A 22,169-nucleotide genomic window follows, 5' to 3' on the forward strand; every position below is an offset into this window, starting at 1 on the left:
GTAATAAACCTTATGTTGTTGTAGTTTTACCGGACAATATATGAGATATATGCATAACAATAACAGAACAAATCTTCTTACCTTTCCATAAACAACAGCATGTTCGCCGAACAGAATTAGTTTTCCAGGAGCCGATACAGTAATTGAATTCATGACCATAATGATATAGTTATATGTTTATATATAAGTTAACACGCCCTTTTTCTCGAAGTCAGAACAAAACTGGTGAAACTATATAACTCTCAATAAAAATAAATCTTCGAAGAAAATATAAACATAACAGACTCTCCGTGTATATAAAACAATTTTCTATAATTCTCAATTCTAAGAAAAAGTGATGCTATGCCTATTCAACAAAATGATATATTTTGAAACGTATACACTAATTTGCTTGTATTTGATGTCTAATTAGAACCAAATGTATCTCTATACTTTACTAAAGAACCAGTAGTGTAGCTTATGAATAAATACAGGTATTTAGTCACGTCATAAAATTAGGCTCTCACAAGGGCATTTTTCGGTTGCTTGAATTAGTGACTGAACCGACCGGTTTCGTTGTCATTTAAGAATTCACTCAGATCTCCCACCAAAATAAAAAGTAGTTAATAAAATGTAAATACAATGTACTCCAAGACATCAAAGCGCTGTGGTGGAAGGGAGACAACCTACCTTGATTCCGATAAAAACCTGAAACAAGAAAGAAAAAGAAAAAATTAAATTTTGTAACAAATTGCGTTTCCAAATAAGTCATTTTCACCTGGTTTTGTCTTCTCTAAGGAGCATGAATAATCTCACTCTTGTACTATTCTTATAGATTTAAGTATGTCCTTAAAAATTCGCAATATTTTAATCTGTTCAACTGTTCCAAATAAACGTACAAAATATTTTACTTTTCTCTCTTTGATGGTGTCTATATTAAAGAATTTTATTTTTATTTTTATTTAAATTATTGCTACATCATCATTGATTTTGTGTTTTGCCCTTGATATCCTCAAAAATGTTCTGTATACCAACATCTCAAAGTTGTAATCAATGTTTTTGATAAAACGTTTGTTAATGTCCATGTTTCATTTCCATATAGCAGAGCATATATAACATTTTCACAAACTTTTGCCTGTTTCCATATTAATGTTTATTGGTTTTAGTAAGATTAATCTTTTTGCTATGACTTTCTAAAAATTTCAACCCTTTTGGTTTTTGCTTCATGTTTACTGTTTCTGATCGTGTTTATCCCAGCTCTTGTTTTTTTATTATTATCATGTCTGTTCAGTTAGCTTTGTGTAAAAAAACGAAAGAATATACACAAGCACATACCCAAACATCCATCTCTCTGTACAAACGCACAAACACTCATATACACATAACATATTTGTTGCAGAAATGTATATGTATATTTCTATATGTATCTATGAGGGTGTGCTTGTGTTTGTGTGTGTGTGTTTGTGTGTGTATAAATGTTCATATGTGTAGAAGTGTGCACATGTGTAGTTCTGTGGGCATTTCTTTGTCATTTACTTTGAGATACAAGGTTCTATAGTTCATTAGTGTTGAAAGTTAAGATAGTATTGTTTGCATATCTAAGGTTCTCTGTGATCTTACCACGTATTGACATTTCCAGAATGTTGTCTGCTTCCCTAAGGTATAAGTTAAATAGGATAGCGAGTAATACACAGACTTGCATGACTCCTTCATTAATCTTGTGGCCTACATAGGTGCAAGCATGGCTGTGTGTAAGAAGTTTGTTTCTCAAACACAAGGTTCCTGGTTCAGTCTCACTGCATGGCTCCTTGGGCAAGAGTCTTCTACTATAGCCCCAGGCCAACCATAACCTTATGAGTGGATTTGGTTGAAGGGACAATGAAAGAAGCCTCTTCTGTGTGTGTGTGTGTGTGTGTGTGTGTGTGTGTGTGTGTGTTACAAGTGTTGTCCTTCATTTCCAATCTTCAGAGATCTATCTGGCCATGGGGAAATATTACCTTGCTTGGAAACAGGTAAGTGTTGGTAACAGGAAGGGCATCCATCCATAGAAAAATTCACTTCAGAAAATTCCACCTGACCCATGCAAGCATGGAAAAGGTAGATGTTAAACAATGATGACAACGATGATGATGATGAAGTAGAAGAATGAAGAAAACTATCATCTGCAAAGGTATGAGCATTGATAGGGGTGACAAATAGCAGGAAGAGTGCAAAGGACATAAAGGAAACATTGGGATATACCAGAGCTGACAGAGATTCATGTTGTTGCTGTCATTCATCTGCTTGTAAATATCAAGCAAAGACTTAATTTAGAATTTTATCATAAAGTTAGCCGAAAATGGCAATAGCATCACCAAATGTTTGTCAACCTTCAATATGCTCATACATTGCAACACAAGCATAACTTTAAAGTGTGTGATGTGTATCAAGGCATTTGCTCTGCAATCAGTGCATTTTATGCAAAATACCTTGCTGGCTTACCAGAAGTAGTGGAGAACTTCTGTTACTAAGGTGACATAATTTGTAGTGGAAGTGGTTATTCTGAAAGTACCATAGCTGAGTTAAAAACTGGTTGAAAAAATTGCAATGTGAAACAAAGGCCTTATTTTTCAGAGTGAAGAGAAAATTGTATGATGCTTGTGTTCAAACTGCAATACTGACTAAAATTGAGGCATGAGCTTTGAATGTAGAAGACCAGCAAATGCTACAAAGAAAAGAAGCAAACAGGCTCTCATAGATGTGTAACGTCAGTGTTTGTGAACACCAGAGTGCAAATAGCCTGAAAGAAAAACTGAGTATAAAAGAAATCAGAAATTGTGTGCAAGAGCAAAGGTTGTATTGGCATGGGAAAGAGATAAACATGATGAAAGACTGTTGTGTAAGGAAGTGCTATATGCTCCAAATTAATGGAACCCATGATAGTGACAAACCAGACAATACAAAGTGGTAAAAGCATACCTGAAGATGCTGCATCTCACATAGATGACAAATGTGCTTCATGAGGACACAGCTTGGGTTGTAGTCCAGGCCTAGTGGTCTAGTGTTTAGGGTGTTGCACTCATGATCACTAGATCATGGGTTCAATTTCCAGTTCAAGTAGCATGTTGTGTTCTTGAGCAAAACAGCAAAACACTTCAGTTCAAGTCACTCCAGTCTTCTCAGCTGTAAATGGGTAACCCTGCAATGGACTAGCCTTTTAATCAGGGAGAATGTTGGCTTGCTTGCCTAGCAAGTGGGGTGGCAACATTTGAAAGCTAAAATGATGCAAAGTGCATTGTGACCAGCGATGTATAACAACATCTGATAGTCTGGTCAATCACAATATATGTATGTATGTATGCATGTATGCTGACAATTGAAACCACCGGAAAATCCTTGTCTTCAATGGCGTTGGCAGTGTAGCTCCTCGTGGGGCTCTGCTCCCATTCACATTACTAACTCACGGCGCACAATGCCTCCATGACACCAAACGAAACCACATCTCCTCCAGCACTGACACCTCCAAGGTGGTCAGTTGCATCCATCCCCATTACTACGTCGATCCTGTCTACCACATGGTCGATCACGATTGCCCGAAGCCTTAGCGTTGTGTCTTGCACCACTATATCCACATAGCTGCTACTCTTGCATTTGATTACGCTGCCATCGACCACCCAAATGCTACTCATCCCCTTCCATTTCTTTGTCACGAGAGTCGTCATGCAGCCCATGTTCACGAGGGCCTTGAACATGTTTCCCCTGAACATGACCTCAACTATGGGTAGTGACTTCACCAACACCTCTACTCGTTCGCGGGGGAAGTTTGAGAGGCAGCAACTTCCCCATGGCCTTTTCCCTGGCTACAATTCCAGGTGATATGCCCAGTCTGTTTGCACTGGTAGCAAACTGGTCCGGACTCCACACAGTCCCTTGCCATGTGCGGTCCTTGTGAACAGCTGTTGTTGTTCCAAAGTAGGCCTCTTTTCATCCTTCTCTGGCTCCATGCAGATTCGCAGGCTTCTGCGGCCACCATCATCACTGCCTTCCGCCTAGTGCTTTGTGTCAACATACGGGCTTGAACAATGAGCTCGCTCATCACCATTTTGTTGCTGCCTAGCAACTGTTGTAGTCACTCTGACACGTCATTGGGAAAGCCATTCATAAAAGCCAATTGCGCTACTTTCTCAAGTCCCTCAACGGTAAGACCAGACAACACAACCAGCCTCCGTACCTCCACAGCGTATTCGTCGATATGTTCCCCTTTCCATCTGATCATTCCCAGCTTAGCAAAAGTGGTGTACTCTCCATCTGTATAAGCCTCTCTCAAGCGCTGCTTGATCATTGCTGCACTCAGCTGTTCTTCTTCATTTCGAGGTACTGTGCCAGTGCACTCCCCTCCAAATACAGGGCCATGCGGCTTGCTACATCTTCAATGCCTTGTAGCCTGGCCACAACTTTGACCTTTCGAATCTAGGCTACTAAGTCACCTTCACCATAGAAAGGTCTGATGACATCACTGCCGATCTTTATCTTCGCTGCCATCATGTATCAAATGGACAACAATGTTTGTATACAATTGCTGAAATAGCTTGTTGTTTGTGGAAAATGAAAAGAGGTTCTCCTACCTTCCTCTCTTCTGCAACCATCTAGTAATAGTCACTCCAGCTATCCTGCCCTACCCTGTTACCCAGTATAGGCAGCTGCTATTTCACCAGCCTGAGAGCAAATTCCCTCCCTTCTGTTTGCAATGCCTCAGCCAGCCAAAAGAGCACAACCCTGTCCTGTCCCCACCGCACTCCCCTTCTCATGCTTCCTCTCCCAGTCAGTCCCTTGACCATTGATGTCATGGCCCTCTTCTTCTGGCTCATCCCCACAGTTGAGCATCTAAGTATGTTTCCTTCCACGGACACCCAGCAACTAAACAGTTAAACTTTTAACTATTAGTGACAGAAATAATGCTAAAAAATATCCTAGATGCAATTGGAATTATAATAGAAGACAATATGGAAACTCCATCATTTGTTCAATACATACTGAATCATGATGCAAATTAAAGGCTCGTGTTAGATGTGTGAAGTAAATTTTACAGTTGCAACATGCAATAACAGATTCATTCAGTTTTGTTAAAGATTGTTTAATAATAAAATAGAGAGAAAAAAAAGAGTCAAAGGGGACTGTTGATGGTCTGATAATGTTTGATTATCTCTCATGCCTGGTCATTGTCTACAGAAGCCAAATCTGAAAAAGGTAGCAAAATTGAATGAGTTTGTACACTGTAAGGAATGGTAAATAGTTATCATGTTAAAAAAAGGGGGGTGGTGAGCACTTTTTTTTAGAAGAAATAGGTTTTCTTATAATGTCAGTATCTTAAAGTGGTAATCAACTGGATTAATGCTCAGTTAACGAAGGTATCAATATAATTCACCATATATTCCAGTGTTTAAGACACACTTTTTTTTTTTAAATGTTACAAGAAATTGTTATGCATCTAATGTGACTGTTTTACTGATGCTATAACAAGTGTATGGGTGTATGATGAATCATATTAAATGTGTCTTTGGTACAAAATAGAGGTGCATCTTATATGCCAGCAAATAAGGTAATTACATAAAGATATTAATGCAAATGTAATTTACTGGTGCAGGTACATTGACTATTTCTGGGGAGGGGATAAGTCGATTACATCGATCCTAATGCTCAACTGGTACTTATTTTATTGACTCCAAAAAGATGAAAGGCAAAGTCGACCTCACCAGAATTTGAATTCGGAACATAAAGACAAGAAATGCCATTAAGCATTTCCCCTGGAACGCTAAGGATTCTGCCGGCTCACCGTCTCAATAGGTGTGGATATATTGGTGCAAATATAATTTATTGGTATAGAAAGTGTGGTGTATATATTGATGTTGGTCCATTCGTTTGTTTGTTTTTATGTCTATTGTTTTTTTCCATGCTAGCATGGGTTAGAATATATTGTTATGGTATACAGCAGGATCTTATTTCTTTATTGCCCACAAGGGGCTTTTTTTAAAGTCGATTACATCGACCCCAGTGCGTAACTGGTACTTATTTAATCGACCCCGAAAGGATGAAAGGTAAAGTCGACCTCAGCGGAATTTGAACTCAGAACGTACTGGCAGACGAAATACCGCTAAGCATTTCGCCCGGCGTGCTAACGATTCTGCCAGCTCGCCGCCCTGTCAGTAAGTCCTGTCTGTTTCCGAAGGAAGGGATCTCTTGCTTTGACACGTCTTTGACGGTACGAAGTGAATGGACGATTTGTTGATTGGAGACGGGATAACAATAATGCTACTTGTAGCTTGTGACTTTCATAGAGTATCAGTGTAAACGGACATGCACAATCAAACATAGATACATACACACACACATACATATGTACATATGTACAAACATGCATATATACATACATACATAATAATGTAGCTGGAGCGAGGTGGTGGAGGGTTGGCTGCTCAATGCAAAGCTTTTATGGAGGTGGTACTTTTGGGTATGCTGCATAAACCAGGATAGAGATGGAAAATTCAAGGGTCAAACTCCACTGTTTGACTCGAGCAAAAAAAAAAAAATAGTGCAATAGGTGTAAAACAGCATGTAGTAAACGAATATGAAAAAAAACTGTGCACTGGCGAACGGGGGAGAGGACTCGGAAAATTAACATCGGGAATTTCCAAGTCCTCTCACTACTTCCCTGTTGGTCGGTGAAATTTTTTCTCCATATTCGTTTACTACACATTATTTTACACCTAGTACACTAGTTCTTATTCAATCTTTTTTATATTCGTTTACTACCTGTTGTTTTACACCTATTACACTATTGTTTTTTTCATTTTTGTGACCGGGTGTTAACGTTGAGTTTTCGGATCCTGTGAGTTTGATCGTGTGAATTTTTCGAGTCCTGTCCTCACCTCACCCCTGTTCGCCAGCATGCATTATTTTTTCCATAATCGTTTAGGACACATTATTTTAGACTTATTGCACTTTTTCTTTTTTTTTTTTTTTTTGGTGGCCGGGTGTCGAAGTCGGGTTACTGGATCGTGTGAATTAGCCGAGTTCGCACCCCACTTGCAAAAACTAAACAAAAATAATAGTGTACTAGGGATAAAATAATGTATAGTAAACGAACTTTGAAGAAAAAAAAATTGCGCCGACGAATGGGGAAGTGGCGAAAGGACTCGGAACACTCCCAATGTGAATTTTCCGAGTCCTCTCTCCCTCCTTCATGTTCGCCAGCGCGCATTTTTTGGTCAAACACCAGTTTTTTACCCGAGCAAAAAAATAGTGCAATAGGTGTAAAACAACACGTAGTAAACGAATATGCAAAAAAAAAAAAAAATGCGCGCTGGCGAATGGGGGCGGAGGAGAGAGGACTCCGAAAATTCATTTGCCCAAAGTGCCATGCAGTGGGACTGAAACCGGAACTGTGTTGTTGGGAAGAATATCCATTTTCTTTAGGGTAAAAATCGGATCGTGTGAACTGTCTTGGTCCCCCACCTCCCTCACACGTATTATACTATTTGTTTTTCATTTTTGTGACTGTGTGTTAACGTTGAGTTTTCGGATCCTGTGAGATTGATCGTGTGAATTATCCGAGTCCTCTCCCCCGCTCCCCGTTCACCAGCGCGCATTTTTTTAATATTCGTTTACTGCATGTCGAAGTGGGGTTACTGGATCGTGTGAATTATCCGAGTCTGCACCCCACCTACCCCGTCACAAAAATTGAACAAAAAATAGTGTACTAGGTGTAAAATAATGTGTAGTAAACGAATATGAAGAAAAGCGATTTCGTCGACGAACGGGGAAGTGGTGAGAGGATTAGGAACATTCCCGATGTGAATTTTCCGAGTCGTCTCCCGCCGCCCCCTTTCGCCAGCGCGCATTTTTTTTTTCATATTCGTTCACTACATGTTATTTTATACCTATTGCACTATTTTTATTTATTTATTTATTTTGCTTGGGTCAAATACTGGAGTTTGACCAATTCAAGGACTGCTCCGGGCGGCACACTCCACCTAGGTGACTGTACATACGATAGGCTCCTTTCAGTTTCTATTCACCACAGTTCTCTCGCATGGCTTTGGTCAGCCCAGAGCTACAACAAAAAATGCCTTCTAATATAGGCCTCAAAACATATTGGTCATGAAATATTGGGTATAGAATATTTCCTGCCAAAGATTGGTCTAGAATTCAGACAAATGAAGAGAGCCACTAAGGAAATAGGTATGGCAGCTGATACCAGCTCGATGTGTCTGTAATTGACGAGAGACTATAGATGGGACCCTTCTGCTGGCGAAGACTAATTCAGTCCTCGCTGCTCCACTCAGATGAAGCATAAAGGCTAAAGGGCGCGACACTTGTGATCTTGAGATACACGCTGATGATACAGAATGATTTCCAACATTGCGATGAATTCAGAAGAGCTTGCTCCTCAGTAATTCCCTTAATTTCTGCCTGGGACAAAGCATCTTCGATGTTTATTTCACTTTGGTGTAGACATCGTAGTCGACATATTGATGTATATTTAATTTATTCGTCTAGATATATAAGTATATACATAAATTGGTGTAGCTATATTATTGTGTGTGTGTGTATATATATATATATATATATATATATATATATATATATATAGATATAGATAGATAGATAGATAGATATAGAGAGAGAAAGAGAGATTTATTGACAGATGTTAATATATTGGTAATTCCGAAGACGAAGTTGATAAAATATTTGGGGGAGATAACTCTTGCATTACAATTCAAACGAGAAAACATGGCAGTCGAGGTGAAAATTCTGCCACAGCTTCCAACAGAGATTTTAGTGAAAATTCTGTGCTGTGATACAGTTTCACATGTCGATATTTGTCGGCTAGCCTTTACTTGCCATCGAATGAGAGACATTTGCCTCACAGAAAATATATGGAAATGTAAATTTTTTCAATGGTAAGTTGGTATGGCGTACTTTTTTCTCACTAATTTCATTAACCTGTTTTGAGTTGGCTGGATTCCTGTTTTATTTTGGTCTGCTATATGAACTCAGTAGAAAACAAAAGTTGAAGAACTAGAAGACAACGAGACTTATAGGGTTGTCACATGACCCTTCTCGTAACTTTTTATACAATTGCGAATTTATCTTTTCGCGTTCAAATGCTGAAACAACTTTCTTCAATAAATATTTAAGCAGAGCTGTATATTTTGGTGAATGAAATTCACAAAGAGCCAAAGAACGTAACCATATGAATGCAACAGAAACTTACACATTCTTAAAACTCATGACTAATTCGTCTTCATTGATGTGAAATACCAATTTTCGTATCTTCCTGTTAAGTTTCTTCGCATCTGTGTCAGTCTAAATATTCTCAATGTTTTGTTTACATACAATATCCTTGTCAGGCTCCATAACATTCTTCGTAGCGATAATCAAACAACGTGTTTACACATTGAAGTCCAGATCATTTAACCTGTTGTATTTTTATATTCACTTATATTGAGAATATTTGATATAAGTTTCTAATGTACTTAAGTGAATACTCCTTGGTTTTATAACTCGCCAAACTACTATACTAAATATGAATGATATTATTACTAATAAACCCCAACAGTAAAATATTTTGGTAAATTTTTTAAAACTTTACCGATATTTTACCCCCCCCCCCCCAAGTTGTGTTCTGAAGTAGGACATGTTGCGTGTTGGATGGTTAATTGACAAGAAAATTACGTATGTTTGATACAGCAAACTGTTCTAAAATCGTTTGTGTAACTATTTCATTCCAGCTTTTAAGAAAAATAATAATAAACGAAAATATCGCATAATCTTGTTTCCTAATAAATCTAAGACCTTGTATCTAAGTAAGAAATTATTTCGGAAATGGATCGTCAAGATATACTGATGAAGGAACATATATTTTATTAACAAGTCATCCGAGGCGATGTAGTGATTGTCTTTATCGTTCCACTTAACCGTAACAAACGGACGACTTCTGGAAGGACATGTGCCGTGGGGAAGGGAGGAATACTGAGGGCAGCGTTTTGGGAACGAAGGACTGGTCGTAGTAATTAGTACGAGGCCTGAGAGGATAGATATTATAGGTGATGAGAAGAGGAGGGACAAGTGAGTAGAGAGAGAGTATGCAAGTGGGGGTGACACGGGAATAGCCAGTTCAGATGAGTAGAGACAATTTGTAATTGCGGTAGAATAGGTAGAGCAGCGACTGTATGTATTTAAGCTAGGAGTTGCACATGTCTGAGTGGCTTCACGTCAATCAGTCAAGTAGACTTTCTCCGTATAAGTTTGGGATGTCTTTGTGTGTAGCAGCTGCACTGTCCCAGATGTGAGAGTAGCACTCTGTCGTGAGCCTCTCATCAGCTATTCTACAATTGGATAAAAAATAGTGTCAGTGGTACAGACTTAGAGTAGTTCATCATCATCATCATCATTTAACGTCTGTTTTCCATGCTCGCATGGGTTGGACGGTTTGACAGAGAGCTGCACCAGATTCCATTTTCTGTTTTGGGATGGTTTCAACAGCTGGATGCCCTTCCTAACACCAGCCACATTACAGAGTACACTGGGTGCTTTTTACATAGCACCAGTACAAGTACTAAAAGACAAATATTAGCAGGAATCTTACATGTGGTTACAAATTTGTTGGTTTATGGTTAGAGGAGAAGTGTGTACCCAGTACTTTTGAACTCAGTACAGTGATGTAGTTGAAGTAAGTGATGTTTATTTTGTTCTGTAGGTTCTGTGCGTAGTTGCACTGCTGTCAAGATAAATGTTTCAGACTTGTTGTTCTGGCAGAAAAGCTGTGTTTAGTGTTGGGTAAGTGTGATAAAAATTTTAGTTGGTCTGATGAGTGGAGGAGATGCAGGTTCAATGAATACAGAAGTGAAGACATTATAGTAGCATTAAAGAGATGGTCGTGGGTCACAATAGCATGTTGATGGGCTAGTTGTTTTATCAAATAATTAGGATGAAGAGCTGGCTGTCATCTTTGGCAGTGAGGTTGATGTGGTCCATCACCAGTTCTGTTGATTTTTTTAAAGATCTTGACACTATAAGGAAACTTATTTTTTCTTTAAAAACAAATCCCCCACTTTTATTTATTTGTCTATTTATTTTAATGTATTACATCGTGAAAATTCCATTTTGTTCAGGTGAATAAAAATTTTAATCTAAAATTTAACATTTAATGAACATATTTAATTAACATTTAATGAATATATTTTGACTCCCTTACCTCAGTGACAATCAGAGAGTGAATATACAAATCATAACCTTATATAAGCTATCCAAAGTCATCACTGGGTGGTCAGAGGGGCAGATAATGAAATGAAATACATTTACATGGCACCCATGAGTTGTAGTTGTTGCCAGTGCCATGCAAATGACATCCATGAATCATAGTCATGGTCACTGCCGGTACCATGTAAATGATACCCATACATCGTAATTGTGGTCATTGCCAGTGTCTTGTAAATGGTACCTGTGATGATGGCATGTAAAAGTACCCATTACACTCTTGGAGTGGTTGGCATTAGGAAGGGCATCCAGCTGTAGAAACCATGCCAAATCAGACTGGAACCTGGTGCAGCTCTCCTGATCATTAGCTCCAGTCAAAGCGTCTAACCCATGCCAGCATGGAGAGTGGACGTTAAATGATGATGTAAGAATTTAATCTCTCCTTCTAGTATAATACAAACTTGTTCAAGTTTGCAAACTTTATTCTCAGATTTGTTCAGGTGTGAGAGACAACCAAATATTGTTAGACCATCTTGTCCTTTTTCTTCCCTCTATCTTAGCAAAACTAAATGAACCTCTTATTGTATATTGATACTGTAACCTTTACTTCAGACAGCTACTCTAACACTTACCTTTAATTTGTACCATGATTCAGTATGTATTGAACCAATGACAGAGTCTCCCCATCATCTTTTATTATAGTTTCAATCGCATCTAGGATGTTTTATTTGAATATGCTTGTTTTTAGCATATATCTTCTGCACATTGCTCAGTTTAACTTAGTTTCCAGGTGTTTTGTAGGAGGAGACATGCTAAGGGTACAACTTACTAGAAATAGCGACCAAAATGCCTTCAGATCAGAGCCTCTTAAAAAAAAAATACATTGAATGATATACATACATATTTTTATTTAGGGTTTATATTTATTGTATGCATTGTATTATGTACATTGTTCTTCTTACAATATTTAGGTATGATTCCATATTTTTCTTTTCATTAAGCTTTTGATTAAAATAATACCTTTTTTATTGATATTCTACATCTCACACTTGAACATTGCAAGGAGGGAATATAAAAGGGTTACAGCTCTGGGAAAGAAGGATTATGATGGGTTTGAGAGGTGAAACAGTGACGGTTGAGTCACATAGGCTTGGATGAAAAGTGTGTACAGTTAATTCAGAGAATTAAAAGTTCTTGTGGTGGTGATGGAGGCAGAGAGAAGAAAAAGCACATCTATAAATCAGTGGTTGAAACCTATGGGCAGTTAAATCAAACAAGTCTGCTTTGGGATCCAATATATGATTGTGTGTTGATGTGAACAGTTACTTCAATGTGAGACTTACTTAAGGGTCAGCAACTGATAAAACTGAAGTATTTCCTGGTTATAAAGAATTCCTAATAATTGTAAATTTGTTTTGATAATATGTGGTTTTACTTTGAAAGATGATCAGAGATTGTGAAGTGTACTTCTAGTGACTTTAAGTGTTTTAATTTTGTTAAAATTTAGGGAAGGTTATGTACAAAATTGTTTCTTTGATATGTATAATGGTTTCAGATTTAGGCATTGGCAGAATTTGAACAAAGAATGTTAAGATAGATGAAATTCCACTAAGTATTTTGTCTGGCATGCTAACAATTCTGCCAGCTCACTGCCTCTGATATGTATAATGACTGAGTTTTTGGTGATATTGAAAGGGACTCTATGTCAATCAATTGAATAGCTGCTTTTTTTATTAATGTGATCAAACAAGTTACGTGCATCTGTGTGTGTTTTGTGTGTGCTTGCACAGCAGTATTGTCCCAGTATGTGAGTAGTACTCTAATTGTGTGTGTGCTTGCATAGCATTACTGTCTCAGCTATGTGAGGAGTACTCTAATATGGGTTGTATTTGTGCATTGTAGAGTTAGTAACTCTTCATAACCGGAGTGTTTTCTGAAAAAGAAACTTATCCACTAGAATAGAGTTTTAGCAATGTTATTTATATTTAATTATAAATCTTAAGCACAGAAATATTAGTAACAGATTAGAATCACCGAGCATCGGTGGTAGAACTGCTGTATCATGTGATCTTGGTGTGTTTTGTACCTTATACAAAAGTCTTCCGCAATTTGTAACAAATTTACTCACAAAGCTTTGGTCAGCCTGAAGCTGTAGTAGGAGACATGTGCCCAAAGTACCACTCAGTAGAATTGAACCTGAGACCATATGATTGAGAAGCAAACTTCTTAACTGTATGAACACATCTGACCTATATTGATTTCAAATTTTGGGGGAGGGTAAGTCATTTATATCGACCCCAATACTCAACTGGTGTTTATTTATTGACCCTGATGTTCAGAATTCAAATTAGCATTTAGGTTTATAAATAGCAGGGATGAACCAATTGTGGTTCATGAATGTCATAAAATAAATCAAAACCAGTTTATTCTGAATGTGTACCACTTTGTAAGCTCAACAAGAATTTATAAGCCAATTGAACATTTTATTTGGTAAACTATATTTTTAATAAATTGAAGTTATAATTTTTTTTGTTGGTTGGAAAACATCACATAATCAAATAATTGATAACTAATGTGAACTTGGAATTTGAAAATGTCTAATATTGTAAAGATTTAGAGTAAAAATTGAACAAATGGATTTAGAAACATCATCATCATCTGCTCAATTTCCATTACTGGCATGTGTTGGACAAGTTGTCACAGTCCATATCAGTTTTTATTTGGAGTTGAGTTACTGCCGTCCTTGGTGGATTGGGGAACCATCTCGTGCATTTCATTTTTGGCATGGATTCCATGGCTGTATACCCTTCCTTATCACCAACACTTTACAGAGTGTACTGGATGTGTTTTATGATGGTACCAGTATTAGAAAAGTTCTCATATCCTTGACAAGAGTAAAAGGTGTTTTTGACCCTGTGCTATCTGTGCTCATTTGCCAACCATTTTACAGAACATGTTGGATGCATATTATTGTGGAACCAACACATGTGGGGTTGCTTTCTGTTCTGTAAGACTAAAAAGTGCTTACTACTTTATGCTCTGCTCATTTGCTCAATGCAGTGTTATTAAGAGTGAATAGTAGAGTGATGATGGGAGAAAATGGGATGTGTGTGTGTGTGTGTGTGTGTGACAGGAAGAAGTGTATAATAGCAGAGACAGAAGTTAGTGAGAGAGGAGCAGAGAGGGTATGGGTCAGGTGTAGAGTACAGGATGATAGTAGTGGGAACTTGAATACAGGTAGTCTGGCGATGCTCCTTGTTGCACAAGTGGTATATTTCAGTGTGAAGGCAGTGAGTATCAAAGGATTGGACAAGTCTAAAGACACCCTGACACAAGCCTCATGGTACAATGAATAGAAGTAAGGGGTGAGGGATAGAAAAATCATAGAGGTAGGAGAGTATCAAGAGGCTGGGTAGGTGGTAGGCTCAGTGGGAACATATTGAACAAGAGACCCAGCTACAGATATATCTCCCAACTTCCATGACTATCATTATTTCAACACTCAAGTCACTGTATTGGCATGCTGAGCAGATTCTTTCCAACACTGCATGTCTGTCACTCTGGTTCTCTGAATATTTTTCTATAAGGCTTATCATCCTGAGATAAGTTTTGACCACTCCACCTCCTGTCATTAATGCATTTGATAAAAGGTGATGAAGAACTATTGTGTATTCAGAAACCATCGATAGTTTGTAGCAATGGGAGATAATGTTAGCGCTGGCTTAGCTATAAAACAGTTATGTCCCTTACGTCTTCCATTTCTATGCCAGCTACAACTGATTGATATATATATATATATATATATATCCTAAATTAGTTTAAGGATTCTGGAAATTTCTTTATCAATCCCTTACTATCTTTAGTTGTACATTATAACTTAGACGTGGAATTATATTCCAGCACTAACTTGAAAGCAACCAATTCTTTTGATATGAAACTTTTTGGGTTTAGGATTAGTCAAGTTACAAACTGAATTTCTGTAATTTATTGTTACTGATGCATATACTGATTTCAAATATGGTTGAGAGACTGTGCAAAATAGAGGAACTATTTGGCCATGTTTGCTTTAATTATGTTGTGTTGTTGATCAGGAATAAACAAACTTTAATCCAGATTCTAGATCTACTAGATAAACAAACAAATTCTAATCCAGTTTCTAGATCTACTTAATTACGAATAATATGTTCCATTATGACAAGGACAGGATTTTCTTGGATAAGAATTGAACTGCTAAACTAGCACTTTGTATAAGAACTATTTAACTGACAGGATTCATATTCCTTTATAACATGTTATGTTATAGATGAATCGTTCAAACTTTTTGAGACAATGTAATAATCAACATAGAAAAGTAAAAAAAATTGCTTACAGCTTTTGTTTGCATGTAGGATCAGTTTACAAGGGTCAGTAATAGTCAGCAGTTTTGTGGTACAAGCCGAGTGACAAGAATGAAGCTTTTACACTCTTAGATGTGAGTCTGTTAGGAAAAGCTGCTTGCTAAAAAGCAAAAGATGTACAGTGTGTGGAAACAAAAAATACTGACCACTGACACTTTCTGAGGGTTCCTATTTATACCTACTGAAAAAGCTGAAATCAAAGGCATATAACTTGTCTTATCTATGTTAACCTCCAGTTGAACATAGAATGCTAACTCAAACAAAGGAACCAAGATAAGAGAGACAAGTGCGCTCATAAATTTCCTAGTATTAATGCTGGAAACAAAAGAAAGGATCTCATAGGAAAATGTTATGAGATTTTGAGGCTAAAATTATTTCAATTGTTGCTTGCAAAGATAAAGATTCATTTAAAAAGATTTCTTATAAGAGCAAGAATAATTTGTTGATATCTCAGTGGCCTTAGTTAAAGAGAAGTAAACTTCTAAGCCAGCATAAATGTCATCCAGCTCAAGCAAGCATGTGCTAACAGTATCACAATTGTATGCCCATTACAAATGTGTCACAATTGTTTGTGTTCCAGGACAGAAAAAACAACTTGTATTCATATTTTTAAACAATTATTTTGAGTTGTTTAAAGTAATCATTTTTGCCTTTTATCTGATGAACTAAGTTTTTCATTCACTACGTTAAAACTGTAAATTTGTACAATGTCTCTGCTTTGAAAATTTTCCAGATTGTGTTTGAGTAAAGCTAGGCCATAAAAAAAGATAATATTTAAATATCATACATCATCAGCATCATCATTTAACTTCCATAACTTCCAGGTTCCATACTGGTTTGGGTTAGACAGTTGTCCTTACATTGTTTAATTGTCTAAATTTAAAATTCTAAATTTCTTATATTATTTAAGTTTCCTTTTTGTCTTTCTTAATGGTTTTTAGCTGGCCTAATGTTCTTCCAAAGACTAAATACCATATGCCTGTGGCATGGCGAAAATTGTTCATTCGGCATTATACATGTATCCAAAATGTCAACCGGTTTCTTCAGAATTTAGCAGAAATTTGCTACAATTATGAGGAGGTTCCACCAGATAAATTTCATATAATTCTCCAGTATATTGATGAAGATGAAAACAACAGAGATTTTATCACTAGTTATCTCCATTTAATTGCATCGGATCCAGTGTAAGCCATTCTCTTATTTAATCATTTTGTTATTAAATGTTTATATTTTATTTTTTTATCACTGTGCTAATAAATAAAATCAATAGGCTTTTTAGTTTTGCAGGATCTTTTCTGTTTGGCTGCATCTATAGAAATTTTTAAATTTAGTGAAAATTTTAAAATTTGGTGTATTGATGTAATTTTTCAAGCTGAATCTCAGGGAATATTTAACTTTTTCCAGAAAAAAATTTTAAAACAAGTTATAGAGGTTTAAAGTTTGATCATTTTTACCCAGTCAGAAAAGATTTGGAAGCTGCCAGCCATTTTGTGCATGGCAGCACGTGTTGTCAGCTGTAAACAAATGAAATATTGACCAAATTTCTCATGCACTAGCTGATGAATTTTTTCCACATTTCCAGGGCTGACACTAATGGCTGGTCTTCCAGATCACTCATCATTTCCAGGGTTGTTCTGCTTTTGAAGTGCCTGTGCACTCAAAACATTGCGTACAGCCATTGCCTCATCGCCATAAATTTGTTGAAGCATATTCAGTGTCTCTGTAGCAGACTTTCCAAGTTTAACACAAAATTTCATGTTGGCTGTTTGTTCCAACTTCTTATTGATGACAAAATCGCAAACTACAGCATACTCATAATCACAAAAACACAAATTTCACAATTTGCGAAGTATACACAACGATCTAACTTAGCACACTCCCTCATGAAGGTCGCTGCTAGCTCTCACTGCACATACAACTGTGTGCTGCCATCTGTTGGTGCTCTACAGAACTGGTCTGGGAACTTTTTGATACTACATATGGAGAAAAGTCAGTGCACTTTTTCCACCCAGAGCTAGTTGAAGTATCATGTTCTGTGCTATCTAGAACATCATCATCATCATCAACCTCATCTGATGATGAAGGAAAGTCACAAAACTTCATCACCATATAAATCTTCCAGTTGTGACCAGGGCTAGATTTATAGGGTGACAAAAGGGGCAATTGTCGTAGGCCCCTGCTACATGTTGATGATGGTATATCCATGCAAAATGTTTGAAACAGCAATTGATGATGTCTGCTATTCTCTAATGAAACATCAATTGATGATGTCCACTCTTTAAGGGTTAATATAGAATCTCCTAATATAGAACAAATACACAAATAATATCCTACCTTCCACATGTCTGATCCACTGGTATCTAGAACCCTACAGTCATTTCACTTTTACAAGCATTATAAACTACCAGTCTTCACTTTAGTAATTAAGTTGCTTAATCTAGTTGAACTGATATTTCTTACTCTTTTATACGATGTTGTCTCTGTTATATTTAAAGTCATTATGTGGCTAAACCCAAATCTGTAACAATTTAACATTTTGAATGTCAAATATGAATCCACTGGATTTCTGTGCAATTTATTTTTCTGCTTTCTACAGAGAAAACTTAACAAAGAAATACTATGCTGGTAAGACATTGCAGCACATTCAGCATCACAGTTTATCTAAAGCTTGGCATAGTTATTTATCACTGCCTATTAATGAACAGAAACTGGAAATTGGTAAGTAGTAGTTGTTTTTGTTGTACACAAGCTGGTGCCTTGTACACTCCTGGTAACCAATAACACTGTGTAACAATTTTTTTTTTTTTTTTTTTTTTTTTTTTTTTTTTGTCTTTAGTCAGTAAGTGTTATTTCCTATTTACTTCTATCTAGAAATAAAAGGAAATGACTACTATTCCCTTCAAACTTTGCTTTTGTGACCTGCACATCAATGTTTTCAAACTGACCTATTTTCCATTATATTTCACACAGATTCAGCACTGAGTTGCTGAAGCAGAAATATTGTTATTGCAAACATTCAGCTCAATACCACAGATTTGCTTGTCAGTTGCTTGACCTTAACCATTTGAGCATGTCTCTTACAGGCTGACAATATGTGCATCTCTGATCATGAGCAGGAGTAGTGGGGGAGTATCATAGCCATGTATTGAGAAGGATTCTGTGGCGTTTGAATAAAAGTAACAAAAGCAAAGTTTGAAGGAAATATTAGCCATTTTTCATACTTTCTAAGGTAAGCAAATAGGAAATAACAGTTGCTACCCAAGGACAAAAATCATGTTATGCAGTATAATTTAGGATTTGATCTACCCACTGTTGTTGTTCCACATCTTTTATATTTTCGTTGTCATCATCATTTTTATTGTTGCTTTATTCTGATAAAAGAGGTTGTGCCCATAGCTTTCACAGTCCATCCAAGAGATCGACATGGTTACTATTTTTCTTGAATAACTGCAAATCAACAGCAACAGGAAAAATCTGCTAAGACAATATGGATGTTCTCTAACATGAAGTTGAATGAAACTGGATAAATGTTTCATAAACTTTTATCTACTTTGGTTTTCAAACAGCTGCTCATTTAAATTCGAATAGTCTTATATCGAAAATCTCTTTGAAAAGTTCTATCTGCTGATAGAGATCTAACTGTCTTGCTCTATTCTTTTGCAGGTACAATTTATATGCATAACTGGCATTGTTTTTTGGAAACAACAAATATTGAAGACATATTACAAAAACTAGATACACTTGCATATGAAGTTAAAAAGGAACTGGCAAAATTTCGCCCAGATCATCCTACACTTGTTAAAGAAGACCTTTATGATAGTAAGTTATATTACACTTTACAGTTGCTGTAATTTTCGTCAATGATTTTTGATATTTATGAAGAAAAGGAAAATATAAAATAGTACTATATCACTATTAACCTCAGGATCATCATCATGATCGTTTAACATCCGCTTTCCATGCTAGAATGGGTTGGACGATTTGACTGAGGACTGGTGAACCGGATGGCTGTACCAGGCTCCAATCTGATCTGGCAGGGTTTCTACAGCTGGATGCCCATCCTAATGCCAACCACTCCGAGAGTGTAGTGGGTGCTTTTACGTGCCACCGGCACGAGGGCCAGTCACGTGATACTGGCAAGGCCACACTCAAAATGGTGTTTTTTACGTGCCACCTGCACAGGAGCCAGTCCAGCGGCACTGGCAACGATCTCGCTCGAATGTCTTTACACGTGCCACCAGCACAAGTGCCAGGAAGGCGACGTTGGGCACAGGTACCATCACGATTTCGCTTTTGCTTGCCCCAACAGGTCTTCACAAGTCGAGGTAGTGTCCAATGAAGGAGCCCAGTGATGCTGGAAAAGCTGGCAGGCTCTGTATAAATCAGCTATTAGCGACAGAAGCAGGTTTTGTGACAAATATTAATTAGTACATTCAACCTGACACAATACAGTGAAATCACATAATACAGTAGTGCCATATGTGTGTGCTGACAAAATTTAGTCAGCTGATAGTATTTTGCTACTTTTTTGCATTGTTTACCACAGTCTACGGTGTTATAAACAACACATCCAGGTTAGATGTGCTAATTAATATTCATTAGAAAGGCTGCCTTGGTTGCCAAGTTTATGCAGCTGTCCTCATCTATACCATCACATGAGCAAACCAGCACAGTTGTCTCTCTTGCACTCTCTATCTGATTTTGACCTCGACGAAATGAAAAGTAATGTCAACCTCAGCAAAATTTGAATTCAGAACATAAAAAGCCAGAAGAAATACAACTTCTGATTTTGTCCAGTGCTTTTAACAATTTTGTCAAGTAGACTGCCTTTCACTAAGTGTGCAATGTAATTTAAATTCCTGATTAAGCCATTTTGCTTCATTATTCATTTTACCTGTAATTTTTTTTTCTTTCTCTGGTCAGTAGCTTAAATAAGAATAATTTTACCAGGTAACTTACCTCAGCATACTCCATAGAGACAAAACAAATTACGAGTGGTTGTGTGTGTATGTGCATGTGTACATCCATTTATCAAAGATTGGGATAGTTTTATAAATTTGGACATCTGTTTATTGTTGAAGAACATTTTTTGCAACCGGATTCCTTTTCTTCTAACTTCTCAAGTAGGAGCATTATTTGTTACCAGCTAAATAGACTGAAAGAAACAGGAAAGAATGTTTAGCCTGGAGGCAGAAAACAGCATTTTATGTTCAGTAATACAATATTTTAATCTCACGCCTGTTGTGTAACTAAGAGCTCTAACACATAGAGAAGGATTAATGTCAGTTTGTATGCTTTCTATACGGCAGCTATTGATACCAATCTGTGGAATCCTACAGATACTCGTGATATACTTATTGCTATGAATAATATTTTGTACAAGAAACACAGATTCCATGCCGAAGAATATTCTTCAATGGATCTTCTGAATATCAACAAGGTATGTTTTTGAATTTTTTTTAATTAATTTTTTTTTTTTTTTTGCAAAATGAAAGGTAATGGTTTGGAAATCAGGAGAGCAATGAACAAAATGCTCTGTGGTATTTAGTTATATCCCCTTATACTCAAATCCCATTTGGATCAACTTTGCCTTTCCTCATTTTCGAGTTGATAAAAATCAATACCATTCATGTACTGGGGTCAATGCAATGGACTTTACCACTCTCCTTCAATTCAAACATGTTCCTATGTTAGAAATCAATATTTTTGTAAATTGAAATGAAATGAGAATGACTAGGGACAACTTGATTAAAACTGAATTACAACAATAATTTAATTGTTTAATTGTGCTTTATGAATTTATATTTCAAAGCAAATTATTTTCTTTTTGCCATAGTTTATAAAAAACAAACTGATAATAGATTTGTAATTTTACAGGTTTTAATTAGTAAACGTTGTCTACGTTGGATAGTAACTGTGATTTATCAGAGTGTAGCTCGAAGACTTGGAGTCCTCTTAGAACCAATTCCGCCTTTCATGCAACTTCTTCGTTGGCAAGAACATCCAAAGTGAGTACCTTTCAAATGGCTTCACTTTTATATTGAAAAGTAATTAAATCTGTAGAGTGGGTGCAATATAAACAAGAATGCATTTTGCACCAAAAGCCAATATTAGAGTTTCTTGCATGGTAACTACTGCAGTATAGTATGTTGTAATAGGACATCCACATTTAAGTGGGCATACATATTACCTCTCGGTATTAATACTACCTCTGTCGTTGCTATAGTCTTCAACTGACCAAAGCCTTGTGAGTGAATTTGGTAGAAAAAACTGAAAGAAGTCTATTAGGTATATATAGGCAAATATGATGGTTCATACTGAGAATTGAATTGTGTTTTCTTTTTTAAATAATGTTCTATATATGCCATATTCCATAAGAGGAATAAGTATTGAGATATCAGAATTTAAACCAAAATTATCAATTTGAAATTTGAAGCCCAAGTAGGTGTCCACCAACATTGTTGTTCTCATCCTTTTTCTCAATGTCTTGCATCAGCAGAATTTTAACTGTAGAATATAGAAAAATGCAGATAATCTGATATATATATATATATA

General features: G+C 36.6%; 2 protein-coding genes across 7 annotated transcripts in view; one reads left to right on the forward strand and one right to left on the reverse strand.

The window, feature by feature from the left end:
- Window positions 1-22,169, reverse strand: part of LOC106873600 (mevalonate kinase) — a 96,278-nt gene that overhangs the window by 16,283 nt on the left and 57,826 nt on the right. Inside the window, exons 2-3 of one of the 4 annotated variants that reach the window (XM_014921036.2) lie at window positions 20,574-20,769; window positions 670-687 (exon numbers count right to left, since the gene is read on the reverse strand). In XM_014921036.2, coding sequence (XP_014776522.1) covers window positions 670-687; window positions 20,574-20,642 — 87 coding nt within the window. In that variant the 5' untranslated portion in view covers window positions 20,643-20,769. The other 3 variants (XM_014921053.1, XM_052968872.1, XM_014921046.2) reach the window with 3 other exon arrangements.
- LOC106873577 (F-box only protein 21) overlaps window positions 8,659-22,169 on the forward strand; it is a 21,627-nt gene continuing 8,116 nt past the window's right edge. The window contains exons 1-7 of one of the 3 annotated variants that reach the window (XM_014921019.2): window positions 8,787-8,918; window positions 10,718-10,797; window positions 16,556-16,798; window positions 18,211-18,332; window positions 19,278-19,433; window positions 20,924-21,054; window positions 21,492-21,622. In XM_014921019.2, coding sequence (XP_014776505.1) covers window positions 10,751-10,797; window positions 16,556-16,798; window positions 18,211-18,332; window positions 19,278-19,433; window positions 20,924-21,054; window positions 21,492-21,622 — 830 coding nt within the window. In that variant the 5' untranslated portion in view covers window positions 8,787-8,918; window positions 10,718-10,750. Of the gene's footprint in view, window positions 8,919-10,666; window positions 10,691-10,717; window positions 10,798-16,555; window positions 16,799-18,210; window positions 18,333-19,277; window positions 19,434-20,923; window positions 21,055-21,491; window positions 21,623-22,169 lie in introns of those variants that run through there. The other 2 variants (XM_014921012.2, XM_052968871.1) reach the window with 2 other exon arrangements.

Source organism: Octopus bimaculoides, chromosome 6 (genome assembly GCF_001194135.2).
Source record: "Octopus bimaculoides isolate UCB-OBI-ISO-001 chromosome 6, ASM119413v2, whole genome shotgun sequence".
Taxonomy (NCBI): Eukaryota; Metazoa; Mollusca; class Cephalopoda; order Octopoda; family Octopodidae; genus Octopus; species Octopus bimaculoides.